This window comes from Megachile rotundata, chromosome 16 (assembly GCF_050947335.1).
Source record: "Megachile rotundata isolate GNS110a chromosome 16, iyMegRotu1, whole genome shotgun sequence".
Classification (NCBI taxonomy): Eukaryota; Metazoa; Arthropoda; class Insecta; order Hymenoptera; family Megachilidae; genus Megachile; species Megachile rotundata.
This window is the reverse complement of record NC_134998.1, coordinates 2320347-2348131: the sequence shown is the minus strand read 5'-3', so window position 1 is coordinate 2348131 and position 27785 is coordinate 2320347. Positions and strand designations below refer to the sequence as shown.

Genomic DNA, 27785 nt, shown 5'->3' with positions numbered 1-27785 from the left:
CTTGATCTAACATAACCTAACTCTGATCCAATCTATTGTCCATCTAACCATTTTCGATTTAACACACCCCAAATTAGCATAATATTGATAATCTCGACTTAACCTAACTCTTTTCACTTTTATTACACATAAGAACGATATGTATGTATATAAGAACCATATGTTCTAGGATACAATGAAATATCCGGGATTCAATGAAACATCTGATACACGATTAAGTATCTGGTGTTCAGTATCACTTGTCACACAATGAAGTATTTAGAATATAATAAAATATGTTCTGAAATACAATAAAGTATCAGTGACTCAATTAAATAGCTGTGACACAGAATGTTAATCGTCAGGAATTTTCATACAAAATTTTAATTACATATTAATATATTAAAATATTAGTATAACATATTACTTGCATAATAATATATCCATACCCTCATCTCATCAGCATACCATCAACAGTAATTGCACCCGTCACGTTCCATCATCAACCGCCCCAACAAAGTATTCCAAACAATGCCCATAAAAAAATCACAAGATCTCGACGATAAGTACATTGAGCTCGATGTTGATAGCAGGTTCGAGATCTGCAATAAAGGCCGGAAGTCTCCAGATTGGCGAAGGGGTGGTCCGCACCCTTTTGTGCGCGTCATTGTTACCCCCCGGTGCTAATCTAACCTGACCCCACGCGTCTAATCCGAGCGCTGGTCCAGAAGAGATTGACAGTTTAAAATATGTATAATGGATCCGTGAGGGTGTTCCCGAGGGTGGGGGGTAGAAGGAAGGTCCGGATTAAATTGGACGCCGTGAATTAATCGGCTTCTGTTTGAGTGAAATTGGGCAAGCGCTGTTAGGAAACGTGAGCATCGACGCGGCCCATTGTGTCTCCGTGCATCCCCTGCCGTTTAAATCATATACGCCACCACCCCTAGCAACCTGCTGGTCCTATTAATCGGCCGGTAATCGCGCATTCACGTGAATGGAGCTAGGGATGACTGGAACGAACGAAGGAGGTATTGTATCCTTGCCCGTTCCGTTCTTTGTGACCCCCAGATTCGACCAGGAGCTGCCGAGTCCGGTCTAACGTTTCGTCGGGGCGCTTTCGAACTTTGCAGCGACGATCAATCAGCTTGCCTGATGGATTTCTGGCGGGTTTACATCGATTTGTCTTATTCGCGTATACAGGTTGTCTCAAAGTATTCGTGTGGCTAGAAAACTGCATTCTTTAAGTTAAAATTAGTTCAAAAGTCTTTCATTATTTTGTAAACTGTAGTTTCAGTTTTTTGGATTAGAAGACGAGGAAGATGATGATTTGACTGTTTCTTATTTACTCCTTAAATTGCTGTGCAATGAGATGGTTGAGTTTTAAAAAAGAGGTCTAAATGACTTTAGCAGATCCTGATGATAGATCGATGTTATAAGCCAAACTTGGATGTCTTCTGTGTATTAGTCTGCAATTTGTAAATTCAAGTTTAAGATATTAGGTTAAAAGGTGGACCTAATCTCTCGACAGTCCTTGATACTTGATTGATGTTATACTAGAAAAAAGTTGGAAATTATTTACTTTTGCTTTTGATAGTTTTAGAGTTAGTGAATGCTTCGCGTTCGTTTCTCTGCAGCTATTTTGTTTGTTTACACTAATGTAACGACTCTGGAACCTAGATTCAGATAGTTACTAGCGCTAGTAAGGTAAAGAGCGGCTTTTACCAACTGAACGACTCGTTTTGGAAAATAACTAAATGTAAAGATTGTGGGATTCGTGTGGTGTGCGGTTAAGGAGTGAAATCCACAGGTCAATATCTTTCAACAATAAGGTTTATTCAATAAAATAACGAAGATGATGAATTTAACAAATAACAAGTAACAAATAACAACAAAATATGAAAAGTATACTGGTTTGATCAAAAGAAACTAAATAAACTTTGATATAATATTGATAATAAAAATAATAGAATTTGGCAAATTAAACAATACGTAATAGGTAATTGTGATTCTAACAAAATGACTCTCGATAGTTAATACTTTATATTATATTGTACCTAAGTCTGATTTCGGATGAAGCTAACTTCGCTTTTATGTAATTAACTGAATTCGGTTTTCTATAGGATTTGATTCTCGGTTTCGAACGCTATCGCAATTACAAAGTTTATCTTGATTAGTACGTTTGTAGTATATATAATGAATTATTCTTTTATGAAATTAATAATATTAGCGCGTTATAGTCTACCGCAGCGAGGAACACGACCTAAGTGTGATTCTCTAAGTGTACCTAAATACGCTTTCGCAAAGTTAGACAGATTAACGATTTTATCTATTATCTAACGCGGTGTAGTCGACTACTGAGATTACGCTGATGACAGAACAATATTCTTTTACTAATTCAAAATTCCAAGATTTGTTTGATTGTAATGAACTTTACTCGGAACAGTTACTCTTTCTTAATTTGTCTCGACAACTAATTGTCCATGACCCTTTTCGTCAAAACGAACACTGACAGCCAAAACCAGATCGCTTAATTGGGGAGCCTGTTGTTCACTGGCTACTAGAACGACCCACGACCAAGTATCCAAATGGCGTATACCCGCTTTACCAGTCAAGTATTAAGAATCGTTGCGGCTCTTCACAGCGAAAACTGTTCCGGTTATACTTATCTGTAGACTTCTAGCTGGCTCGACTTCGAAAACTGTTCTGCGATTTAGGCGAGTTTCGCTCGGCCTTTTATACTCGCCAGTCTGGCAATTTCTTGGAAAACCCCCATAACGTCGAAATATATAATTGTCGTATAAATTCGCAATTAGGCATTAATTATGAAAACGAACGATTTAATTACATTATCAATATCGCATTCTACTCGATGGTTTATGTTCTTGATATGAAAGTAGTATTTGAGTAGTGTTTTAATGAAATTGCATTTTCTGTCTTCCTCTATCTACTACGCACGACTTCTATACGGATCGGAGCTAAATGTATAAGCATACGGTGTTTCTAGAACATTCCATTGAACAATATTATAATTTACAATATTCACTGCAATAAACTAACATCTGACTCTATTTCCGGATAACATAATATTAGTACGCCTGATATGTATTGACTGATTTGTTTAACTAGTGGTTTTTAATAACTAATAATGTCCTAATTGTAAAATGTATTCTTATCCTTCTCTAAAATTACGCGAGAATACTAGGAAATTCGGGGCGAGCATCGCGGCACGTAGGCACATCGCATTACGGAATTTTCCATATAGAATTATACATTTCTTAGAGTAACTATAAAATAATACATTAATTTTGGTTTAAATGAATTAACTTAACATTTGATTGGCTTTGTAAACTACATTATCCTTTGAAAATATAAAATAATTATTGAAAATGAAAATAAAATAAATATCTGTTACCAACCGTTGAACTGAATACATAAGGTAATTGGTATATAATGTACTGTCGGTAATAGTCTAATATTGTCGGTAACTAAACTATTTCTATCAGCAGGTAATGAAATTGAACATAGGACTGCCATATAAAAAAAACTCTTCCCGGGATGTTACACTAATGTCTGCTTCAATCTTGCACCTTCAAAATTCGATTTTATTAAACACATGGTATTTATTACAGCTCAAAAATACATGACCATGTGATGAAGTCTACCGATAAGTGCTGTACTCATAAAAACCTCATTTTTGTTGCGAGAGAGATTTCGTAAATTCGTCGATGTGAGGCTCGATGGTTGCAAAAATGAAGCTTTTACGTGTACAGCACTCATCAGTACACTTCACCACAGGGTGGTCATGTATTTTTGGACAGCAAAAATAGTATGTTTAATAAAGTTGAATTTTCGAAGGTGCAGGATTGAGACAGATGGTGACGTAAAGAAACAGGATGGCCGAAAAAAAGCAAGTGCGAATCTACGCTGTTAAAGTCGTCACGTTATGAGACTGAGGTTGTATGCTTCTGTATGGTTATTCGATTCCATTCGGTACTTTATGATATCAACGTCATAAATATGGAGAAAAATAAAAATAACGTCGCGGGAAGTCGTGGCGCGAGAGTTTCGCATTCCGTGAAGCACCGAGCACCAGGCAGATCCGATCTGTCGGAGTTATGCGTTATTGGCCAGCGTACGTCGTCACACGCGAAAAATTCCGCACGGCACTCCGGCATTGCATAAACATTAGGGATGTATCTTCGATCTACGACGGCCGTAAGACGGTGGCACACACCCACGTTCGTAGAAATCGGAAAAAAGCTGAATGGGTGCCTCGTCGTGTACCGAAGTGGAGTGGAATTATGGGCATAACGAAACCCACACGGGTTTTTACGAGTCACGCTTGTTTATGCCGTTCGCGATGCTCGCGATCATCACGATAATGGAGTTTAAATGACTGGAAAAGTGGAATTCATTCGGGGTAGATAGTGTTAAAGTTATGTTTTTTCAGTGCATTTTTAGGTATTTTAAGTTATCTCTCCACTAATTAGCACTTTTATTTATATTTATTTTACAGAAGTAATAATTCACGTGGTACATCGGTCTATGTATATATTTGATCTAATTTGCTTACTCTACATAACATTAGACGGCGGCTCTATGACATAAGTTTTAATCTATTACTATACGATGTTGCTACTTGTTATCAGAGAAGAATTCTATGGTTACTTCGCAACAGATAGGACTAGCATTTTAACCTCCTTTCATCAAACTTGTGTTCTTGTGCGTAGATTTAACTTCAGATCGGACGATGGATGACCACTTGTATTTAAATTAAAACTATAAAAATAAATAATGGATAATACGTAAACTAGCTTACACAATGATTCTTTATTTTGATAAAGATTAACATTTAAATAAAAACTTGTTAATTTTTTTATTTAAAATATAAGATATCCGTCATTTTGATGGGTTCCGCACTGTTTACATTCTAGGATTAAAAATGCGCGACAATGGGTGGCGCATAAATGGACTATTCAGTATGATCATTCTTTTCAAGTTTGGAGAATCAGTCGCTTAACAGAAAAGATTTTTAACGCAAACGCTATACAATGCAAGGTTATGTGGTCTATAATATTAAAGATGTTTGTGATGTCATAGTTGCAGTTTCTTCAAATGTCAATTTCAATATTGAAGTAGTTATTACATGGCCTTAAAAAATAGTTCATTAGTACAATTCATAATAAAATTAATATCACAATTGTTTAAAGTTTAAGAATGATCGAGTACTTTCTTAATACAATTTTCAATAAAATTTTTAATAAATTAATATTATATGTAATTTCCATAGTAATATTTACTCAATAAATTTAATATACAATTCTCAAATTTTTAACAAAATTAATATTTTATACTGGAATTTGTAATAAAATTAATATTGTGCAGTGCAATTTTTGATAAAATTAATATTTCATGTTACAATTTCCAATAAATTTAATATTTTATAAAATGTTAATGAAATATCCAATAGTGGAATTGGTAATACAATTAATACTTCTTATTGCAATATTTAATAAAATTAATATTGTACCATACCCAATATTCAATTAGTGCAAATTATTAATTGAAGTAATTAATATTTCGTTAGCCATAATTAAGTTATTTATTTTTTTTCATTTATTCATCATTTCAATTTTTAACGACAAAAATGTATAAATGATACAATCTAACAAGTAGCGATGAATATAAAAATATTTCTTAACTGGTTAAAAATAATGCGGTGAGTCTTTGATTCGATTCTGCTTCTCAATGATTCGATTACATTAATATGCAATTAATTTCATTGTAATCGTCCTAGACAATAGTTATCACAAACGATCTTACAGCGATTCATTGCAGAAGCAGAAGTCGCAATTCATTCGACGTGATTGGAATGTGAATCATTGTGACTCAATATTTCATTTTGAATTACCCATGGGGATTTATTCTTTTAGCATTGGGGAAAAATACCTACTACGTAATTATGCTGATACCAATCAAATTGCGTTGAAATAAGAATTTGCTGCTTATGCAGTTGAATATAAAATATTGTTATGTAATATACGCATTTATTATGTCGCAATAATTTAGCGTATAATTTATTAAATCCGAGTTATTGACTCAGCTATCACTATCAAGAACTATCAGCTATTAGCTATCGGCTATCGGCTATTAACTATCATTTTTCAATTAGTAGTTATCAACTACGAACTATAATCAACTGCTATTAGCTTTAAACTATCAACGATTAGTTGATAGTTTATATGTCAATTACTAATCACTAGCTTCTAATTATTAGCTACCAATTATTTATTAACTACCATGTAGTTAACTACCACGTAGTTAATAGATAATAGATAATTAACTACCATGTGTCAAATATGATTAACAACTTTCACACATGTAATGTCAGTTAACTATTATTACATATGTAATATCAGTTAACAACCATCACATATGTAATATAAATTTACAATTAACAATGTATAATAGTAACTAACAACTATTACATGTCTAGTATCTATTAACAATTATCACATTTTCAATATTAATTAACAACCATCACATATGTTATATCCATTAACAATTATCTTACATTCAATATTAATTAACATATAAACATGTAATATCTATTAACAACTACCAGTTATCAATTATTAATTACCAATAATCAGTATTGAACATAAACTAACTTGTATCAATCATCAGTTGTAAGCTACATTAACAATGATCAATTATGAAATATCAAGTACCAGCTACCGTCAATTATTAATCAGGACAAATTGTTATCAATTGTTAGTTATTAATTGGCAGAGATGAATATAATTATCTAACAATTATTGTTTATCTAGTGCCAATTATTACAATTCAAACAGCTAATAAAATTAAACTGCAATTTAAAGAGCTACTAAACTATCAATTCATACATACCAACTATAAACTATCGCTATCAAATCTAACTTAGCCTAACCATTATAAAGTATTAATAATTTATTTTTTACTACCCATCGGATACAAATAACTACCAAAATATTTGTGCATCTAGACTTTCTTATGGAGTACAGTCCCTGATCATCAAATCCCTGATCATTAAAATTGTAATGATATAATGTATTAATTACTAACATAATACACTGCTACTGTACATATCATTATTAACACATGTTAATATCTTGTATTTCCAGCCTTTGCTTCGGTCACAATTTGTGTATGTATATTGATCTGTATATTGATTTGTGTTGCTCTGTATATGTGTATTAATCATATGTTTTATATCTTCATTATTTTCCCAAATACCTGCAATTCTTTTCAACTCAGATAACGTGGTTGAAAAGTTGTAAATTAGTCTATTAAATAGGTCCCAGACATTTTCTATGGTATTCACCAAATTTGACCCCACGCTATCGATACTCGAGCTAATGTAAAGGCATACACGGCCCTTAATCGCTCATCACCCATACAATTTATTATCACCAAAGTAACAAATTGCTATATATGTATCGTTATCAACGTATTTAGTTATAATTTGCATGACCTAAGACAATTTTCCATATATGACATAAATATAGCCATAAAAGTAAAATTTTCGTACGTGGTGCTAATTCAATGGCTACGAATCGATCTTGATCTCAGCAGGCAATTCTTCTAGGCACGCATAAATATACTATAGCCACGAATCCCACAAAAGGAAAACCGGAAAAAAGAAACGTGTCTTCAAATCAGTGCCGGCGAACAGACAGGCTACCTCAGCAACGTGAATGATTTCAAATTCCTGGTAGCAGAAACGTCCCGGTCGATGGCGTGCTGCTTTATGGGGTGTGTAATGATACCGTATGGGGCTGGCAAAGCCCAGAGGAAACGTAAAAAAACGCACGGCATCACGGATGCCGAGGAACACGGGGGTTGTCTGGTTATTGGATGAACAGCAATCATAAAGTTTCCACCCCCGCCCCCTCCCCAGCCGGTTGGTGGCAGCAAATTTCACTGTGTAACAACATATGCACGGTATTCTTGATATTTACGACAGGGTCGCGTAGGGTTGTAAACTGTTCTGCAAAGTAGACGTGCTGTCAGCAGTTTCCATAAGATTGGCCGCGATGCCTTGCTGGGGTTACCACCCCCCTAACTCGTGAATATTCCTCGGTTATTCCAGTCAGAGGGTTCACGAATCTGTCCTGCAGATGTGAAGGAGATGACTTCTTTATTCTTCGGTCTTTTTACAGAAAATCGAAGCCTCTATCGATTTTGAGAACTTGTGGAAATAGTAAGTTATGAAATTGCAGGTCAGGTTGATTGATTAACTTGATTTTTAAAATTGGAGACGTTTTAGTAGGGACGAAAAATTGATTCTAGTTAAAGACATTTTTTGTTGATTGTTGGTAGCAATGTTGATAAATAAATTTGGTTATTTTACCGTTTCAAGTAATGGTATTATGTAGTAATATTGATAGTGCACAATATTTATGGTATTAGTACTGTAGGTATATTAGTGTTAGTACTATTTAGGTACGATGGATTATCATTTATAAAAAATAACATTTATAATTTTATACGATTATATTCGCAGTAGTAGTATTTATAATCCTTTTTACTAACAGTGGTAGCATTGACATTTATAATTCCATTTGCTAACATTGGTAGCACTAACATTTATAATTCCACTTGCTATCATTTGTAGCAATAACATTTATAATTCTACTATTTAATACTTTATTAATGTTTAATAACATGAACATTTATAGTGACTAATAATAATTTACAAATGTAATATCAATGTTCGCAATAATGCTTCATACTTTAACATAACTTCTTAATATCAAAATTTATAATAATTTTAGGTAATTTAACTTACGTTTACAGTATTGAACCACAATTTAATGTATCTCAACAATAGTGCAATATCAAAATTGCACTATATTAATAATATATATTAACAATATAAATATATAACTAATAATGCAATATTTAATAATCAAATAGTGTTTCAAAGTTCTAATAAATTATTCGAAGAAGTATATAAATTTAGATTTATAGTACATGTACTTTATTCTATTATGAAACAAGACCAGAGTGCAGAAAAATACGTCTTGTGTTCGAGCCAAACGGCAATGTAAAATATGCTGTTTAGTATTCATATTTCTTTTTCGATGACTAGTTTCCCTAGCAAGAAACTTGAGCTTAATAAATCTGTCATCGCGTACGTTGATGTTGAATTGTAGCATGACATAATGAGACTAGAATTACCCCCACCGACATCATGGAAAAATATGTCAAGAGCTGCATAAATCTATTTAAGATGAATGTAGTTAGTTACGTCATTTGACATCGAATCATAATAATAAATAGTAAATAAAATTGGTGCAAATTATAATATTTTTTATTTTGACCAGCCATGCTTATGTGTTCCTCAAATTGTTTCTTAAATTAAATTGAGCCGTGTAAAATATTGTTAAATGAAATATTCAGATGCAATTTTGTTTCTTGAATCTTCTTTATGTAATTACTTGATCATTGAAATACTATGTTAAACACTGTAATCAACGCTTAAATGCTTTTCAAAATTATTAAATTATTAATCTTCTTTTTTAAAGGACGCAAGATATATCTGTTTGGATGTGCAATTAGTGAAATGATTTCATACATTGACGTAGTAATTAATAAATATTTCATGAATGTTGTATAAAGTAATAGACATGAAACTTGTTGCTATTTGCATTATCATAAATATGTAATTTTATGATATTAAAATTCTTTTCAGTACGTTTTCCTATTTTGAATTAGTTGGTATCAAGGTACAGATCTCTTAAGAAGGAAATGAAATTTTTTATTTCTTGATTTCTTCAATTTTGAATCCTTTTTAATTTTTATGAACTCGTGTTCATTAATTTTTATACATTTCTAACGCTTAATTCATTAGTGATAATAATTAAAACTATTAATCAAACAGCTATTGTAGTTGGAAGTATTGACAAGAGAGTAGCAATAGAAATTACTAGGGAATAAAAATTGAAGTTATAAATTAGTAATAATTAATATTATTATTATGTAATATTAACTAAACTAGTAGTAATTACCTGGTAATAATAACTATTCTTAACTATTAATAATTACTGAAATTATTAGTAAATAAATATTGATTACTGCAATTATTAGTAAACCAGCAACAATAATTAAGATCATCAGTGAACGAGTAAGAACAATTAAAACTGTTAGTAAGTTAGTATAGGTTTTAATGTAAATTTAATGTAAGTGTAGTACAAGTTTGATATGACATTCGAACGTCTTTACGTCGCGTCGCGGCGTTTTGCAAAATTCTGTCCCAAGCATGCGTACAGGTTTGCATACGTCGAAAAAACAAACGACAATCGCATCGTCGAAAAATTCCGTTGAACTCGCAAAATACATTGTATACTACTTCACGAATTACGTTACTCTACCTACAATACATTGTGCGTTTCCTTACAAACTATGTTACACTCCCTACATTAGTAACAATCATTAAAAGTTACCAAATCATTGGTAACTAAATTATAAGAATTAATGTTATTATTGTGTAATAATAACTAAACTAGTAATATCAACTATTCATAACTAGTACTAATTACTGAAATTATTAATAAGGTGAAGTGAGGTAAGTTCATAAACGGGGCAAGTGCGTATGCAGGCTATTTTTATTACAATATGAGCGAAATTTCTCCATTTAATATGTTTGTTTCCTTATTTTGTTTCACTATATCCCTCTTTATATTTCAGCTAAGAGTACTTATTTGCAGTATGGAGTACTTGCATAATGCAGTAAAAAGCATTTTATAGCAAATTTGTTAATAATTCTGCTCTTGCCTCATTGGACATGAAATAAAGTTTCAAAGCATTTAACTTCAAGTTACGCTCTTACCCCATTTTCGGGGAAAGTGCAGAGCAGTTGACATTTTAAACAATTTCCTATCAAAATCAAAATGTACAAGGAAAATTAAGGTCCTAGTTAATATTAATTAAATAGTAGTAACTGTGCAAAGCGTTCGATATCGACAGCGTTAAGTATTTACATAGCAAACTTAAAATACTTACGTTTAAATACCAACTTTACAAAAACCAGTCTGCACTTATCCCACTTCACCTTAAGACAGTATTAATTACTGAAATTATTACTATACCAGCAATAACAATTAAAGCTGTTAATAAGCCAGTAATAATAATCAAAATTATTACCAATTTAAAATAAAAGAAATAAAAATAATATTCTTTTACGAACATTTCTATATTACAGTTTTAATATCCTCAGCCAAGTATCGTTTCCGTTGTAAATACTTTTGCAACTTAGTGTTTTCTCTTCTGTATTGAATAATTCCCACCTGGACATTAGCTATTCTGTCTGCGGACCTGTCTTCTCATTTGTATTAATATAAACTTCACGTTCTGGTTGCGAAACAGTCGATCGTTTTCATCTTTCTTAGAAAAGTCATCGTTCCTCGTAGAAGGGGTTAAAAATGATCTTCGCGATGATCCACAAAGAATATTTCATAATTCCTAAGTTAATAATTAATTACGACTTTGTCAATAATTAAACTTTTGTTTAACTATTCATGCACTGAATCAAGTTTCTAAATTTAAATTAAATCTTAAAATTCATAAGTCCTTAAATTACATTTTCAAATTTCTGACTTTTTAAATTAAATCCTTTATTTTCTAGGACCTTAGATTACATTCATAAATGTTTGAGTTTTTAAATTATATTTTGAAATTTATATATTTTGCAATTAAATCTTCTAATGTTTAGGTCTTTGAATTAACCTTTTAATTTCTAGGACTTCAAATTATATTTTTAAATTTCTGAGTTTTTAAATTTTAATTTTTACGTTTTTAAGTTTCTAAATTAAATATTTAAATTGAGTCTTTAGATTAAATCTTTCAATTTCTAGATATTTAAATTAAATCTGTCAATTTCTAAGTCTTTAAATAAAACCTTAACAATCCTAAATTTAAATTAAATTAAAAAATTTCCTAATATAAACTTTTAAATTTCTAGTGCAAACCTCAGCAAAGGTTATAATACGTAGTGACTCTTGACACGTTCATGTCATAATTAACACGTTCGATTTCGACGTAGCAGATGTAGTTTGTCCACTGTACAGAAAAGACATAAATAATACTTTCGGGTTTACAAAATATATATTTGTATGGTCCTGATTTACTATGTTGTTTACCACTTCTACATTCATTAACTTTGTGTATTTTTTATTCGAATAGTTTTTTAGATTTTCAAAAATTTCAGTTTCTGTGAAATGTGTTTAATGACACAGTTAGGACTCAAATGATTAAGTCAAAGGATGTTTAATTTAAATAAATAAAAATGGTTGAATTTGAGAAATATTAAATAATGGTATTATTTAGTAAATAAACAAATAATTAATAAATAATAATTACCAAAAATTGTGTTCTAAAGATTAATACAGTATTTAGAACAAAGTTTAAAACAAAATTTAAAACACGTCTCATTATTAAAAATTGTGTATTGGAAAGGGAATTAAACATTATTAAATTTTATAAAAGTAATTTATATCGAATAATACATTTTCACAAAATTGATAAGAATAGATACATTTTCTTTTCAATGAAACTAATGTTAAAGCATTAAAAAATAGATATTCTTATTAATGGTCAATTATGTAAATATTTAAGTGTTTTGAAATGATAATACAAGATGTATAAAAAATTAAAAGTGGTGAATCGAGAAAGTGGTGTCTAACATAGAGGTCATAAATTAATAAAAAAACTCGGAACATATTTTAGTCATAAAACGTAAATATCTATTTCAATAAAAAAATGTCCAGGTTTATGAAATGTATTACTATTTCTCCTACTTACCTTGATATTACTTTTTCTGAAATGTAGCACAGTTTCACATTAGATGTAATTACCCATTAGATTTCAACAGATAATTCTTTAACAAAAAGAAGTCTGTTACTGTCGATGTATAAAGTGTAGTTACAAATCATGTGATTTAATGGTATTTAACTGGATAATGAAATAATTGTTGGCGAAGATAAGTATCTCGGTAATAGCAGAGCAGTTTTTGCTGATTAGAAGACATTTATGTCGTTCACAATGATCAATAGTAAACATATCATAAGAAATGAAAATCATATGAAGCAAAAAAGGGGAACAAAGTATTACTGGTTCCATTAGGAGAATAGAAACATGTTAAACGAATTATCGCAATCAACACTAAACTAAAAATTAAACTATAAATTAAAAATTAGAATACATTATAAATTAAAAATTGCAATAAATTATAAGCTAAAAAATATAATAAATAACGAAGTAGAAATTACAAGTATTTCGATAATATATCAAAAGATTTCTTGTTAATATGATCCGTTTTGAATAAATTATCGACGTGACATATTATAGTAGGGATTTGCAATACTTCCAAGTTCAATAGCTAATAGAAGTGAATGTTTGACGTCAATTAACGTAAAAAAACGTATCATTATCCTGTCAATTTGATATACGACACATTAATAAAGCATTATTGAATAGTACAGTATTACTACTCAATATAGATCCACATGAATTAGGATTCAAGATATACATATTTGATGCTCTTACAAAATGCAAATAAATACGCGGAAAATGAAATAAGGATAAAACTACCAATTATCTAATTACATACTTTGACAAAATTATATAATTTAGCAGACATTTTTCTTAGAATTTCAAAACATTTACATATGATTGATGCGATCCAGAAATAATAACTTACGGAAACATGTTTCGCTAGTTTATAACGGCATTCATACTTAAGACGACATGAACGGTATTTAACCATAGAAAAACTCACTATTAACTTTTTTCCCTGAAACGACAGTAGGATTTAATATTTTTATAAGTTGGGATACGTTAGGGTAAGGGTTCTCAACGTACACATATTTCTTAAAACAAATTAAAAATTAAATTAAAGTCAATTAAAAAATCTAAAAGTTAAATTAAAAAATCACTAAATTATAAGATCTGATAAATTATTTATAGAATTTCACCGCACCTACAATAATACATAAGTTTGCACTCTTATCGGTTGATAAAACAAAATGGAAGTAGATTATGGTAAGAAGTAGCGAAGGAAAATGAGGGTATAGGGGTACAGTAGTCATTACATGTTTTTATGTTATTTTGTACCATAATTCGAAGGACGTGCACAAAGGTGTGTTTATGTGGGTTTAAAGTACGAGTTTAACAAGGATGTGGGTCGACTGGAAGGAGCATGACCAAACAGCAGGGTTAGGTATGCATACATGTGTATGATGTGTGAAATTTCAGGTTAGCACATATAGTGTAATGACGTTTAAATTGTAATTCTACAATTTAGTAAAGGAAATAGTAATGGGTGGACCCGTATTATTTTACGTTATATAACTGTATAACACTACATAACTATTTCAACTTGAGAAACAAGCCATTTTCTGCTTTCATAATTGTTCGGTATATTTGTTTTATACGTATACATTTGTTCATCTTCTATATTTTGCAATAGTTACAATACTTGGTACTATTTTTAGTTATAGTACGCTACTGTATTTAGTTATAATATTTAGTTATATTTTTTAGTTACAATATTTACTTGTATAATGTAGTTATAACATCTTTTATTTTTTGATAGTCTAATTGTAATATTTTATATAAAATCAATTTTAAATATTTATCTTTTTAGAAGAAAATTATGTGAAAAAATGAGACCAGAAAATTAAGATAACATGCCTAAAGACGATTGAGTTAAAAATAAAATCTGTACAATGAACATAATTCATTCCATCATATCTAGACATTAAATCTAGAAATCATGTCATTCTTAATCATTTGTACAATTTATTTATAGACTGTAAAATGAATACATTGACAATTAAAATTTTATTTCTGCCCCGAATTTCTTTAGATTTTAGCTTATAGGCTTTGTTATCAAATGAAGTTTCAAAGAATTATTTATATAAATATACGTACAAAAGAAGAGGCAGTCGAATGTTTCTTATCCTACATTAACAGATATTGCATGGAATCATATAAAACATATATATATAACTATATTAGCGAAAGAATATTAATGTTTTGAGTGTTTTGAAATTAAAATATTATCAAATAGAGTAGCATCATAAAAACTGAAATAAAAATATAAAATGTCTATTACAGAAATTACAAATGCTCATACACGCAAGTGGTACAAATTTTTCAAGCTTTTCTTCGACCGCCATTGTATCAACTAACACGCACAACCTGAATATAACAAATATATTTAATATAATAATTGCAATAAATTCAAAACTTTTATAAGCCTTCTGCCTCTCATACCTGGCATTTCTCAAAAATCTAACCTAATAACACAAGGAAACTTAGATTGCCCTAACACCAGATGATTAGACATCAACACAGGATAACACAGAAGCAATTTCCATGGACAGACAGGGCAGGGTGCAGGAAAGCAGCCAATCAATCTTGATGTTTAACATTCGAGCGGCTCTCATCGGTTCACCTCTTCAGCTCCCATTCCTGAACGTGCAAAAAAGCGCCATCTCTTTCCCTTTCATCCGTTCGCGGACAAAAACAGCTAGCGACACCGTCGCCTGCGTGATTTATAAAACACAATTAGCCAAGGGAAAAAGGCAGCCGGACGTAGGAATTCCCGATCGACGTGTCCACTTCCTGATACTCGAAGCGATTAACGCAAGCAAGCAGGACGCGACGCCGGGCGTCGTCGCGCATTCGCCTCGGCTCATTGATGGATCTCCCGCAGGCACCCGTGGGTCATTAATAATTCATCCGTCATCGGTCCCGGCAGCGGTAATGGCAGCGGCAGTCCGGCATCGAGGAGCATTCATATCTGCGAATCGATCCCTAAACTCCCGGCCACGGATGCGGTCAGCCTTCAGCGTAGCCTTCTGATTTGCATATAAAGGCATTCCTTCGCCGCTCTCCTTGCCTCGGCCGCGTAACTGTAAGTCCTCGTTGACAGGATCTGCCAACAATCTGGTCTGCATGATTTGCTGGACGCTCGATCCTCGAATGCGTTTGGCGTATTGCTTCCCCGTACCCTCCACGCTGATGAACCAGTGATCGGAAGACACCTGGAAAACCTTGGGACTGCGCATCCTTTCTGCTATTTTTCATGTATGAACGCAAGAATTACTTCTACAGTGAGAATATGTGATAGTTTGATTTGCTGGACAATGATCTTCGAATACGATTGATATACTGCTACTCCATCCATTCTTCTGCTTTGATGAACCAGTGACCTTCGAAAGACCTGGTAAATCTTAGGACTGTGCTGGTTTGCATCTTTTCTGCTACTTGACATACAATAAACACAAGAATGTGACTGTAGTGAGAGTATGTGATAGTTTGGTTTGCTGGACACTGATCTTCGAATATGATAGATATATTGCTACTTCTTCAGCTTTCATGAACCAATAACCTTCGAAAGACCTGGAAAACCTTGGGACTGTGCTGGTTTGCATCCTCACTACTTTTCATGTATGAATGCAAGAATGCAACTTCTGTAGTGAGAATATGTGATAGTTTGATTTGCAGGACATTGATCTTCGAATACAATTGATATACTGTTACTTGCATCCATTCTTCAGCTTTGATGAACCAATAACCTTCGAAAAACCTAGAAAACCTTGGGACTCGCGTCCTTCTTGCTACTTTTCATGTATGAACGCAAGAATGTGATTTTTGCACTGAGAATGTGTGACCGTTCGATTTGCTGGACATTCGATCGAATACGTTTGACACATTGCTACTCCCTGTCCATTCTTCGGCTGTGATGAACCAATCGGAACCTGGAAGACCTTGGAATTGTAATTGTTGGTGTTGTCCTGACTACTTTTGTGTATGGAAAGAACATACCTTGGGAATATGTGAGGGTTTAACCCGTTTGCTATGAATTAAGGATTCTGGACACACACCGAATAGATGTAATAAGTAAAATGAGAATGACAAGCATGTGGTCATGCGAATGTTGTCGAGATCAGTAAGAAGTGTGTTTGTAGAGGTGCAGTAATGGACGTGCAGCGGTGTCGGACAGTAGCTTACTAACTCTGTATTTAATTGGATATCAGAAGTGGATACACTCTTCGTTTGATGAATACCCGCCTGGTAAATGTCTGTTTGAAACGTTCCGCTCTAGTACGTGTTCTTAACACACCCACACTCATTTTTACTCGGTCGCCTTGATGAATGGCGAAGGCAATGTGCGAGTATATCGTGTCACGTTTCACTTTCATGTTTGATCACAGAAAATATTAATATATATAATTTTATAAACTTTCAATTATTCAAATTACTAATTTTTTAAACTTCCAATTATTTACATTTCAAAATTTTCAAAATTTTTAGATCCTCAAATGACTAAAATTTTTTACTCGAAATCTTCTATTATTCATAATTCAACATTTTTAAAATTTTTACATCATCAAATGACCAAAATTTTTTGCTTAAAATTTTCAAATCCACAGTTATAAATTTTCAGATCCTCAACTTTAAAGATTCTTCCATCTTTCAATTTCCAAATCAGCAAATTCCCAAATTTCTAAAGATTTCAATTCTCAAATTTTAAATTCACCAAATCTGGAAATTTAAGCATACTTAGATTGAAAATCTTTTCAAAAAACGACTAAATTTTCTACGCAAGCCAAAATTACATCCTATCCGAGAAAAACGTATGAATTGCATATTTAGCAACGAAACTTGCACGAAATGCATCGGCGTTTCTGAAACACCTGTGCCTCGATGACACCGGATTATGTTCCACCCCTTTCGCTGCCACGCTTGCTTACATCGATATGACAACCAGCAATCATCGATGCTTATCTTGTCATTGATGCATCACCTGTAAACGTGTTGCTGGTAATAGCGTTTATATCCAGAGTTTAATGTACCGTAAGCACAATCTGATTTAATTGCCATACTTATGAGCCTCATATTTATGCGTCGGAGAGCATGTGCTGTTTAATGGTACCCGCGCACGTTTTATACGTTTTGTACATGCAAATTTTATTATGCCATCAAATTATAACTCGTTAAGCAGTGTTAATGGAATTAAAACTCGATTGAGATTATGCGGTTGAACATAACCTCTAATTTATTAGAGGAAGATAAATTGCATTTTGTCAGACGTTATTAGAGTTTGAATTAGTGGTTAAATTAGAGAATTAGAGAGAAAATTGTGGTTAATTTATATTGCTTACTTATTTATGCACAAATTATAATTGAGATAGTATAATTTTAATATATTGATATAATATTTTATTTCTTTATGGTTTTACTTCTGTTATAGACTAGTTCTTGGAAATAAAATATTTTACATTGACCCAGTTTATAAATACTCTTGATGAATATTTTAAAGACAAATCAAAATTTGTTTTTTATAACTTGGTGAAATATCGGAGTAAGGAAAAATTCTAGTTATTGATTAATAAAGAAAATTTTATACATTTGTACTGATTAATACTAATAAAAATTAAATTTCCACAATTAGTAATGGTTTTTGATAAAAAAAAAATAATCTCTGACATCAATAAACGACCAACTATGGAATAACCTATATCTACTTCAAATTTATCACAAAAATTTTAATTAAAATCGTTGACGCAACGATTATGACCTTCCTTCGCACAATTTACAAACTGCCACTTAATTAAGAATAATTTTTTACTCAACTCCATTAAAATTTGAAAAAGGAGCTGTTATTTTTGATCGCCGATTTATACGCATCTCAATAACCGGTTTCTCCGCCTCCTTCGAATAATCCAAATCCCTTTTTCTAGAATTACGAGGCATTTGTAACAGCACTGTCAGCACCTCGGTATTAGCACTAGAACTACCGGCGTTGAATATACACTCACTTCTAAAGTAACTAGTGGATCTACAGATTAGGTGTCTCATGCGAATTCGAACGTGTATTTAAAATTTATAGTACCACTTTAAGCATATAGGTAGAACAAGAATGAGATGCAGAGATTTTAAAGTCCAAAGAATTAAGCGTGTCTGAAACTATCGGAAACGAAGTCAAACACGATTATTGTTGATTTCGCCCACATTTTTAGAAAACAAATATGAAATTCATGTCCAATTTTAGTAAAAATTTATTCACATCCATTTATATTTTTTGTTTTAATTAGATTACTTGTATTCGGATGTAGTATTTTGTTTTTTCTATCATATACTCCTTTTTCATGTATGTTTTCATGTACTGTATCCAAATTGTGGATATCACATACTTTTCTCTCTAGATTATCTATTGGTGATTGTAGCACGATCTGTACGGTATGAAATGCTTTATGTAATGTTCAAGTTATTAACAATTTTTAGTGGGTTCACAGACCAAGTAACTTACGCGAATTCGAATATGTATTTAAAATTTATAGTATCACTATAAATTTATATACTATATAGATAGATCAAGAGTGTGATACAGAAATTTTAAAGTCGTTCCAAACAATTAAATGTGTCTGAAACTATCGAAAACGATATTAAATACGATTATTGTTGGTCTCACGACGACTGACGTCAACGATGTGTTATAGAGCTTTTAACGTAGTTCCAGTCGATTCTATGGGTTATAAATTATCGACGATACCAAAATGCGGTTTTCCTTTGATTCGACGATGATCGACGTCGATGACGGCGGATTCCTGTTGTTACACAATGTCTCATAGGTCTACTTTCAAAAATTCAAGTCAAAAGTCTAAAAATTGCGGTTTATAGCATGGTACAGGCTAACGAACAAATACAAAATGATTCGTCCCAGAAGCTTCATTACGTTCGGCAATAACTTCAGAAACTCAATGACGATGAAGTATTATCATCAACTATGAGTTATGGACCTTTTAATGTGATTTCTGTAAATTCTACGTGCGAACAATGATTGAAAACGATATCCAAACACGGTGTTTTATCGATTCGACGTTGAAGACGACAGATTCGTTCTATATAGCAAATATAGAGTGCCTCATGTACCTTCAAAATTTCAAGTGAAAAGACCCTAAATTGCAGCCTATAGCATGATACGGACAAATGAATAAGATCGATTTCCAGAAGCCTGCGTTTGGCAAACTTAAAGTGGCAAATAAATAAAACAAAATATTTAGAATAAAGAGCCTCCGATTTCAATCATCTTGAAATATGTTATCAAGGTCATCTATTCTGAATAACTTGTTTCTACATATATGATGGTCGGAGTCTTTTAGTTTTTGAGATATTTGAAAAAATATGCTTTATTACGAATATTTTCAAGAGCGAATAAATCGCAACTGTCTGTCCTCATGACGACAGTTTAAAGTACTTCAAATATACATGATGACATTAATGAGATTCATTAATGAACGGATAGTATATATACATAGGTATAAGTTTAATACGGTCAAATACTAAATACAGCATGTAGTAGTCATTTATTTATTTACACTTTCATTCAAGCGATAATTGCCATTATTTTGTATAACGCACTTTGACAACATAGTTCAAAGTGATCGAAATCGGTGACTTCGTTATTCTAAATATTAGCTTGAGTAACTGATTACTGAAGTATTAACTAATGTCAACATTGTCCTGACAAAAAATGTCAAATATTTCGACAGAAGCACGTCAAGAAAATTTTCTGAAATAAAATTTGAAATCTGAAAACCGTCATTTTAATCGGAGTACTAGTGTCATCCTCGATTCACAGGAATAGCAGCGTAGAGGCATCGTGATGTCACGTGAGTCCGTTAAAACTCGGTTTACGTAATTACGAGGGCCAGGACGAGGTTCGTTCGGGGCCCAGGCAGCGGGGCCCCAATGCCGGTTTCGTCAATAAGTCGGATGCCATTAACATTCCCCGACCGGTTGGGTTAAGTCAGGTTAGTTACCGGGTTAACCTTACAAAACTGTCGGGTCAGTCTCGGACGAGGCTGTAGGTCCAGGGGCCCGGGGCCCAGGGCGTAGAAGCCGCCCATGAATTTCAGCTAATGAGAACATTTCGAGATACGTCAGTTCCAGTATGCTAATGGCCATACAGATGCCGATACAATTTCGAGATGAATCTCTCTCGCCGACCCCCCACCCCCTCGTTGGGCCCCTTTGCGTCCCAGTCCGTCGTATATTACGGCCTGTCCGCCATATCTTGGCTTAACTATGCACTTCGTAGAGCCCGGTGCGTACGTTTTATGCAAATATACTGTATTTTGTTTAATTAAAGCCGGGACCGGGAGGTTATGTTTCGGGAATGGATGGCTACTTCGCCGCTGCTTCCGGTTCTTCGAATTATATAGGAGGAACTTCGTTTCCGCGGGAGATTCGTTTTACGCTGCTTTAAAACATATACATATATTGGCAATATACTGGACGAATGCACTTATATGTTTTGTCTGTAATATGTTTATCATGTGTGGACTCAATATAATGTTTCATTTATTATAACTTGTTTGTATCAATTAGGTAAAAGAGAAGAATACCTGTTGCCTTACACTAAAGGAATGAGTTTCGAAATTACCTAATTGTAAATTTTATAATTTCAAAATAATTAAATTCTCAAATTGTAAACTTTCAAATTTCCAAATTTTTAAACTCTCAAATTCCCTAATTCCAAATTATCCAAAATTATTTCCTAAATTCCTAAAGTTCTAAAGTTCTAAAGTTCTAAAGTTCTAAATTTCTAAATTCCTAAATTCCTAAAGTTCTAAATTTCTAATAAATTGCTATAATAAATTACTATATTCCTAATCTCCCAAATCCTCAAATTCCGAATACCTAAGATTCTTAATCTTTAAACTTCTGAATACCTAAATAATTGATTTCCATAATTCCTAAAATTCTAAAATCCTGTGATCCAAAATTTTAAAGTCCAAAAATTCTGAAATTTCAAAATTTCTGAATTCTCAAATTCACCAATTCACAAATTCACCAATTCACCAATTCACAAATTCACAAATTCACGAATTCACAAATTCACGAATTCACAAATTCACAAATTCACAAATTCACAAATTCACAAATTCACAAATTCACAAATTCTCAAATTCTAAAACTCTCAAATAAAAGACCCTCTTCTAAAGTACTAAATTTCCATTTCCAAGACTCCTAAATTCTCAAATGTATAAATTCTATTTGCAAATGTCTAAATTTGCAAATTTCCAAATGTCAGAATTTTCTAATTTTAAAATTTATTTATTAATTATTAAAAAATGAGTATCAAAATAAGTAACGCGAAATATAAAAAGTGAGTATAAATATGAGTTTATAATAAAGTCATGTTAAAATTTCAATAAAATTATGGTAAAATTATATTCTTATACTTTAAAACATCTACAGTGGAGGACAAAAATATATTACCGTAATGTTAGGTACATATTTTTTTCCAAAATATTTATATCACAAAGAGACAGTCCTTAAGGAATTTGACCAGGTCATTTCGTGGAATTCCTTTCAGAAATCCCGGAGAAAGTATGTTGGGGAAAAAGTGCGGATCAAACAGTGACCTTAAAAGTCAATCGACTTAAAGAGCTCTAAGGTCCTTGGAGGTGAAATATTATGAAAAACTTGACAGAAAAAAATATGTCTCCTTGGGTAAACTGTGCTGTCACATGGACGTTGTAAATTACGCATTCAATTCCGGATCGTAAAACCGGATGCCACGGACTACTTCCTTTGAAGGTGCAGTTTTAGGACTGCAATAAATTTTGACTTATGTAATGTTCCTCTCTGTTCGTTGAAATCTTCCATTACTTCGTTGGCCCGTGCTTTTGGAAAATTATCATTTCAGAACTGAAAATTTATGACATCGCAAAATATACTCTGTGGTCTGAAAATGTACTCAGTTTTTATAGCGAAGGATCTTTTGGAAAATTGAATTGGTAAATTCAAAGAAATGAATGATTCCTGTGGAAATATTAAAAGAATGTTAACATAGATATTTTGCTTGACAATTATTATCTATTAGCTTTATAATTTATTATTATTTTTAATAAATACACTTGCTAGTGTATATAGGTGTACCGATATTGGTATTGTTGCTAGTACCCCACTCATATTTTATTTTCAGCGACACTACAGTTAGGCAGTATAATAAATACTGATACCAGTGTTAGTACCAGTAACTTATTATTATTACTAGTATATTATTACAATGGATTCGTAGTTATTAATACTGGTGGCAATAACTACTTTACCCACTGTTATTGATACTAGTGCACTTTCTGCTATTGTATACATAAAGAACTTATACTGCTCAAACTTTCATTAATATATTAATAATAATATACTAGTAATAAATATAAATACTGACACCAGTGTTAGTACCAGTAATTTATTATTATTATTAGTATATTATTACTAATGATCTGTAGTTATTAAAACTGGTGCCAATAATTAGTTTACTCACTGTTATTGATACTAGTGTACTTTCTGCTATTGTGTACATAATGAACTTATACTGCTCCAACTTTTACTAATAAATTCACTATCACATTTTTATTAAATCAACTTTTATTTTTAACAAATCTTGCAAATATTTTCTCAATGTCTCATTACATTAATTATTCAGTACCAAATAGTTATTACAAGAATTTCCAATTACATAACAGAAATGATATGTGGAAAGTGTCATCCATATGTAGATGGCGGTGAAAGCGTTAATATTATGTCAGTAGTGATAGTGTTAATAGAATTGCTACTAACATTTATTATACTGACGCCGTTGATACTAATGTACTTTCTGTTGATAATATAAAATATTGATATACAGGGTGGTGATATTTTAATTTTAATGTCTATTTACAGAAAAGATTCAATGTGACGACCATTTGCATCAGAATACTTTCTGAATCGAGAAAGTAATGACTTACTAATATTCCGTAATGTAATCTTTCTGCATATGTAACACTTTTGCCAGCTTCAAAATAAACTGATCACGTGTCTATCTTTTCTTCTTTAGAATACTTCATTATGAAGTAATAATTCACCGTATCGTCGCATTCATCGTATTAGAGACGTAATAGAGACAAAATTTCACTGTTACTGCGTAACAAAAAAAAAACAGAAACTCATAATTCGTTTGGTGATGCGTGACCTCTCAAAGTATATAGAAAAACATTTACTGTTCAGTTAGGGCAATTCATAATATTGACCAGAAAGTCACGATTTCCTAACAAGTTAGAATTAAAATATTTCCTAAATTAATGATTTTTCACATAAATAGATAAATACTTTTTTGTAAAGAATATGAAGGAGTATCAGTTGATGCAATAAAAAATATATGATTCCATTTAAAAAAACATTAATGACCTTCATATGTCCTTTACACGTCCACCTAAAAAAAATATACCATCAGCCTATGGCCCCCTCAAAACTATTCAACTTCATCTAAAACATTGTTTGCTATGAGTAATAATAATGATGCAAATCTAGATGCCAAAATGTGGTGAGCCACTGTATTTAAATTCTACTGTTACTGAAATGGTGCTAATTCACTGATATTGCTATTAATAATATATTCAGTTCTAACTAATAAGAATGCACTATTTACCACCAACATTTATCATCGTACCTTCCGGTTCTTTACTGTACTTAATTAAAAGACGTAGCACAGCACATAGAATATGCAATAAATTCAAGAAACCGTATCCTGAAAGCATCCAGAATCCAATCACTAAGATTCATCCTTGAAGTTGATTGTCCATTGTCACTCACAATATCTTCATATTCACTGGAGCGGAACTATAGCAGGTCGTAAAGCAACGATCGATAAAGCCGATTTTCAACAACGGCAAGCCGTAACGTCCGCCTTTTATCACGATTTGTAAAGCTGCCGCGTACAGAGAAGGATCCGCCAAATAAGAGTAAAGTGAAGTCCGGTCGTAAACTTATGCGAAACTGAACCGAACCCCACACACCTTCGTACCGATCTCCATTGGTCTGCTTCGGAAGTGACGTAACCGTGGTCCCGGTCGCTAATCCAAGTCCTCGTAAAAGGCTTCTTCATTTCCCGATTGAAAAATTAATTATACCGAATAAGAGCGAGCGGAACGGGCTATAAACTCGATGAAATTTAAATTGAATCGCTGGGATCGCCACTGCGCCGCCGTCGGCACCTCGTCCTTTTCTGTCCTTTCGACATGGTTTCTTTTGTTCCCGTGACTGCTTGCCTGAAAAGTGAAAATATGGCCGCGTTCAGGGTTACCTGAACTTTCTTTTTCCTTTCGTTTCATCAGTCACGTTTATGTTCGATTCAATTGTCTCGTGAACATCTAATTCGTCACTTGTAACTGTCATGGACTTGGGCGACTCATTTCGCTTAATTGAGCGCATGCGCGGCGAAACGGTATGATTCAACAAATCGTCCTTTGAGGAGAATCGGATAGAATTGTTGATTCGGTAAAATTTAATTAAGGGAGAGGTACTACAACGATTTCACGTGTACTAAGTTAAATATTTGTAGGTTCTCGTGAGGTGGTGGAGACTTTTAACGTGTCTGATTGGAAATTTTGGGACTTTTTGGGTTGAAATTTGGGAATTTACGGAATTAGGAATTTGGGGATTTAGAAATGCGGGAAATTGAGCATTTTCGGGAATTTTGAGAATTTTGAAGTTTCAGAAGTTTGGGAATAAGGGAATTTGGGTATTTAGGAATTTGAGGAGGGAATTCGAGAATTTGGGAATATGGGAATTTCGAAAATTGAAAATTTGGGACTTTGGGAATTTGAGAGTTTGAAAATTTGGGAATCTGAGAATTTTGGGAATATGGGAATTTGGAAATATGGGAATCTGAGAATTTGGCAATTTGGGAATTTGAGAATTTGGGAAATTGGGAATTTGGGGATTTGGGAATTTGGGAATTTGGGAACTTGGGAACTTGGGAATTTGGGAATTTGAGAATTTGGGAGTTTGGGAATGTAGTGATTTGGGAATTTTTGGATTTGGGAAATTAGGGATTTGGGAGTTTTGGAATTTGCAAATTTTGGAATTTAGGAAATTGGGAATTTAGGGATTTGAGAATTTAAGGATTTGGAAATTTAAGGAATTGGGAATTTAAGGAAATCGGAATTTTGGTATTGGGAAGTTTAGTATTAGAAATTTAGGGAAATCGGAATTTAGGTATTGGGAAGTAAGCAATTGGAAATTTAGGAATTAGGAATATAGGGAATTGGGAATTTAGGAATTGGTAATTTAGGAATTGGGAAGTTAGGAATTGGAATTTAGGAATTTGGGAATTTGGGAATTTGGGAATTTGAGAATTTGGAATTTGATATTTAAAAAATTTATAAATTTGAGAATACGAGTTTCAAATTTTAAATCTTGAACAACCTGAATTTCCTAGAATTTCGAAATTTTATATTTTGATACTTTAAAATGTCTGACTATTTGAAAATTTACAGATTTGTAACTTTTATAATTTCACAAATGTGGGAGTCAAATATTTAGTAGATTGGAAATTTTCGAATTTGGTTCTGGAGTGATTTGAAGATTAGAAAAAATTAAAACATTTAGAAATTTTAGAGATTAGGAAATTACTGATTTAGGAAATGAGATATTTTGAAACGTGATGGTTAGCAAATTTTGGATCTTGAGAAATTTGTAACTTTATTAAATTTAAAGATGTGGAAAACTTAGTGTTTTGACAATTTGCAAATTTAAACCTTTGGACAATTTGAGGAGTTTTTAACAATTCTGCAATTCAGAAATCTGAGAAGCTTCAGAGTTCTTGAATTTAGAAACTTTAGAAGTTTCATATTTTTTAAATTTTCAAATTTGTAAAATTAGTTATTTTTAAATTTGTAAATTCGGTCATCATTTAAACATATTTAAGGTTTAAGATACAATTGCAATTGATGTAATTTTATTCAAAAGAATTCATAGAACATATAGGGATCAAAATGTTCTAAAATAGCTGTTATAATTATATCACGTTCGTATATCAATTTTCCTTGAAAACCAATTTTCTGAAAAACTACGAGGACCATTCAAGAACAGTATGTACATCCATATTTAATATACAAAATTCTATAAAAGCGATATAATAAAAGTTGCAAAATCGAAATCATTAACGATCAAATAATTCCGTAGATATACAAGTACTGAATGCCATAAATATTAAAATTATTCTTTTCGTCTAAAATAGTCGGTAAATTATTTCTTTCTCCAGAAATAAGCACAATTACTAAAGGAATATTGTAACGCGTGTTGCAAAGTCGTCACATTCGTACAGCATAATTTTCCTCCAAAATTAGAAACGTGTACGTATACGAGCGGCAGTAACTGTACGTCATCGGGTCTCTCTCGCGTACATAACCTCCAAAAGCGTATAGCAAAGCGTCTAAGCTGAGGAACTCGAAAACACGCTTCATCACGTTGTAGGCACGAATATCTGAAACGCTCATAGAGTCATATCTGCTACATGTTGCACGCATCGTCTGTTGAGCAGGGCAGTAAGATAAATGACGTACGCCTTCCGAAGGGTATAATCTTCCCGGACACGTGCTTGGCAACGTTATCTAGCTGCTCGAAGAAGTTCCTGATGCTTGTACTTGTCTTTTTGGCGAGATGACTGATGGTCTGCGGCCGGAACCGCTTTGCCCCTGTCGTGTCGCAATAATCAATTAGGCCGGTGTGTGTTGACACGTCTAATTCCTTGTATAACTGATAGCTATCCGAGGGCCTCATAACCCCTTCGCTGACACTAATAACCCTCGATGACGGCTTCCAGTTTCGACTGGCACGTGTCGTGCTGGAAAAATTTGGGACTTTATGGGCTGACAGGTCTACACGCCAGGTGGCTGTAGGCTTTGATGGTTTTTCGCTCCCGA

General features: G+C 32.5%; 1 protein-coding gene and 1 long non-coding RNA gene across 2 annotated transcripts in view; both read right to left on the bottom strand.

Moving 5' to 3' along the window:
- LOC143265971 (uncharacterized) overlaps window positions 1-27785 on the bottom strand; it is a 359864-nt gene that overhangs the window by 32451 nt on the left and 299628 nt on the right. The window lies entirely within an intron of this gene.
- LOC143266008 (uncharacterized) lies at window positions 14580-17400 on the bottom strand. The gene is made up of 2 exons (XM_076541157.1): window positions 16855-17400; window positions 14580-16787 (listed from the first exon to the last, which is right to left on the bottom strand). The coding sequence occupies exon 2, from the start codon at window positions 16092-16094 to the stop codon at window positions 15762-15764; it is 333 nt and encodes a 110-aa protein (XP_076397272.1). The 5' UTR covers window positions 16095-16787; window positions 16855-17400; the 3' UTR covers window positions 14580-15761.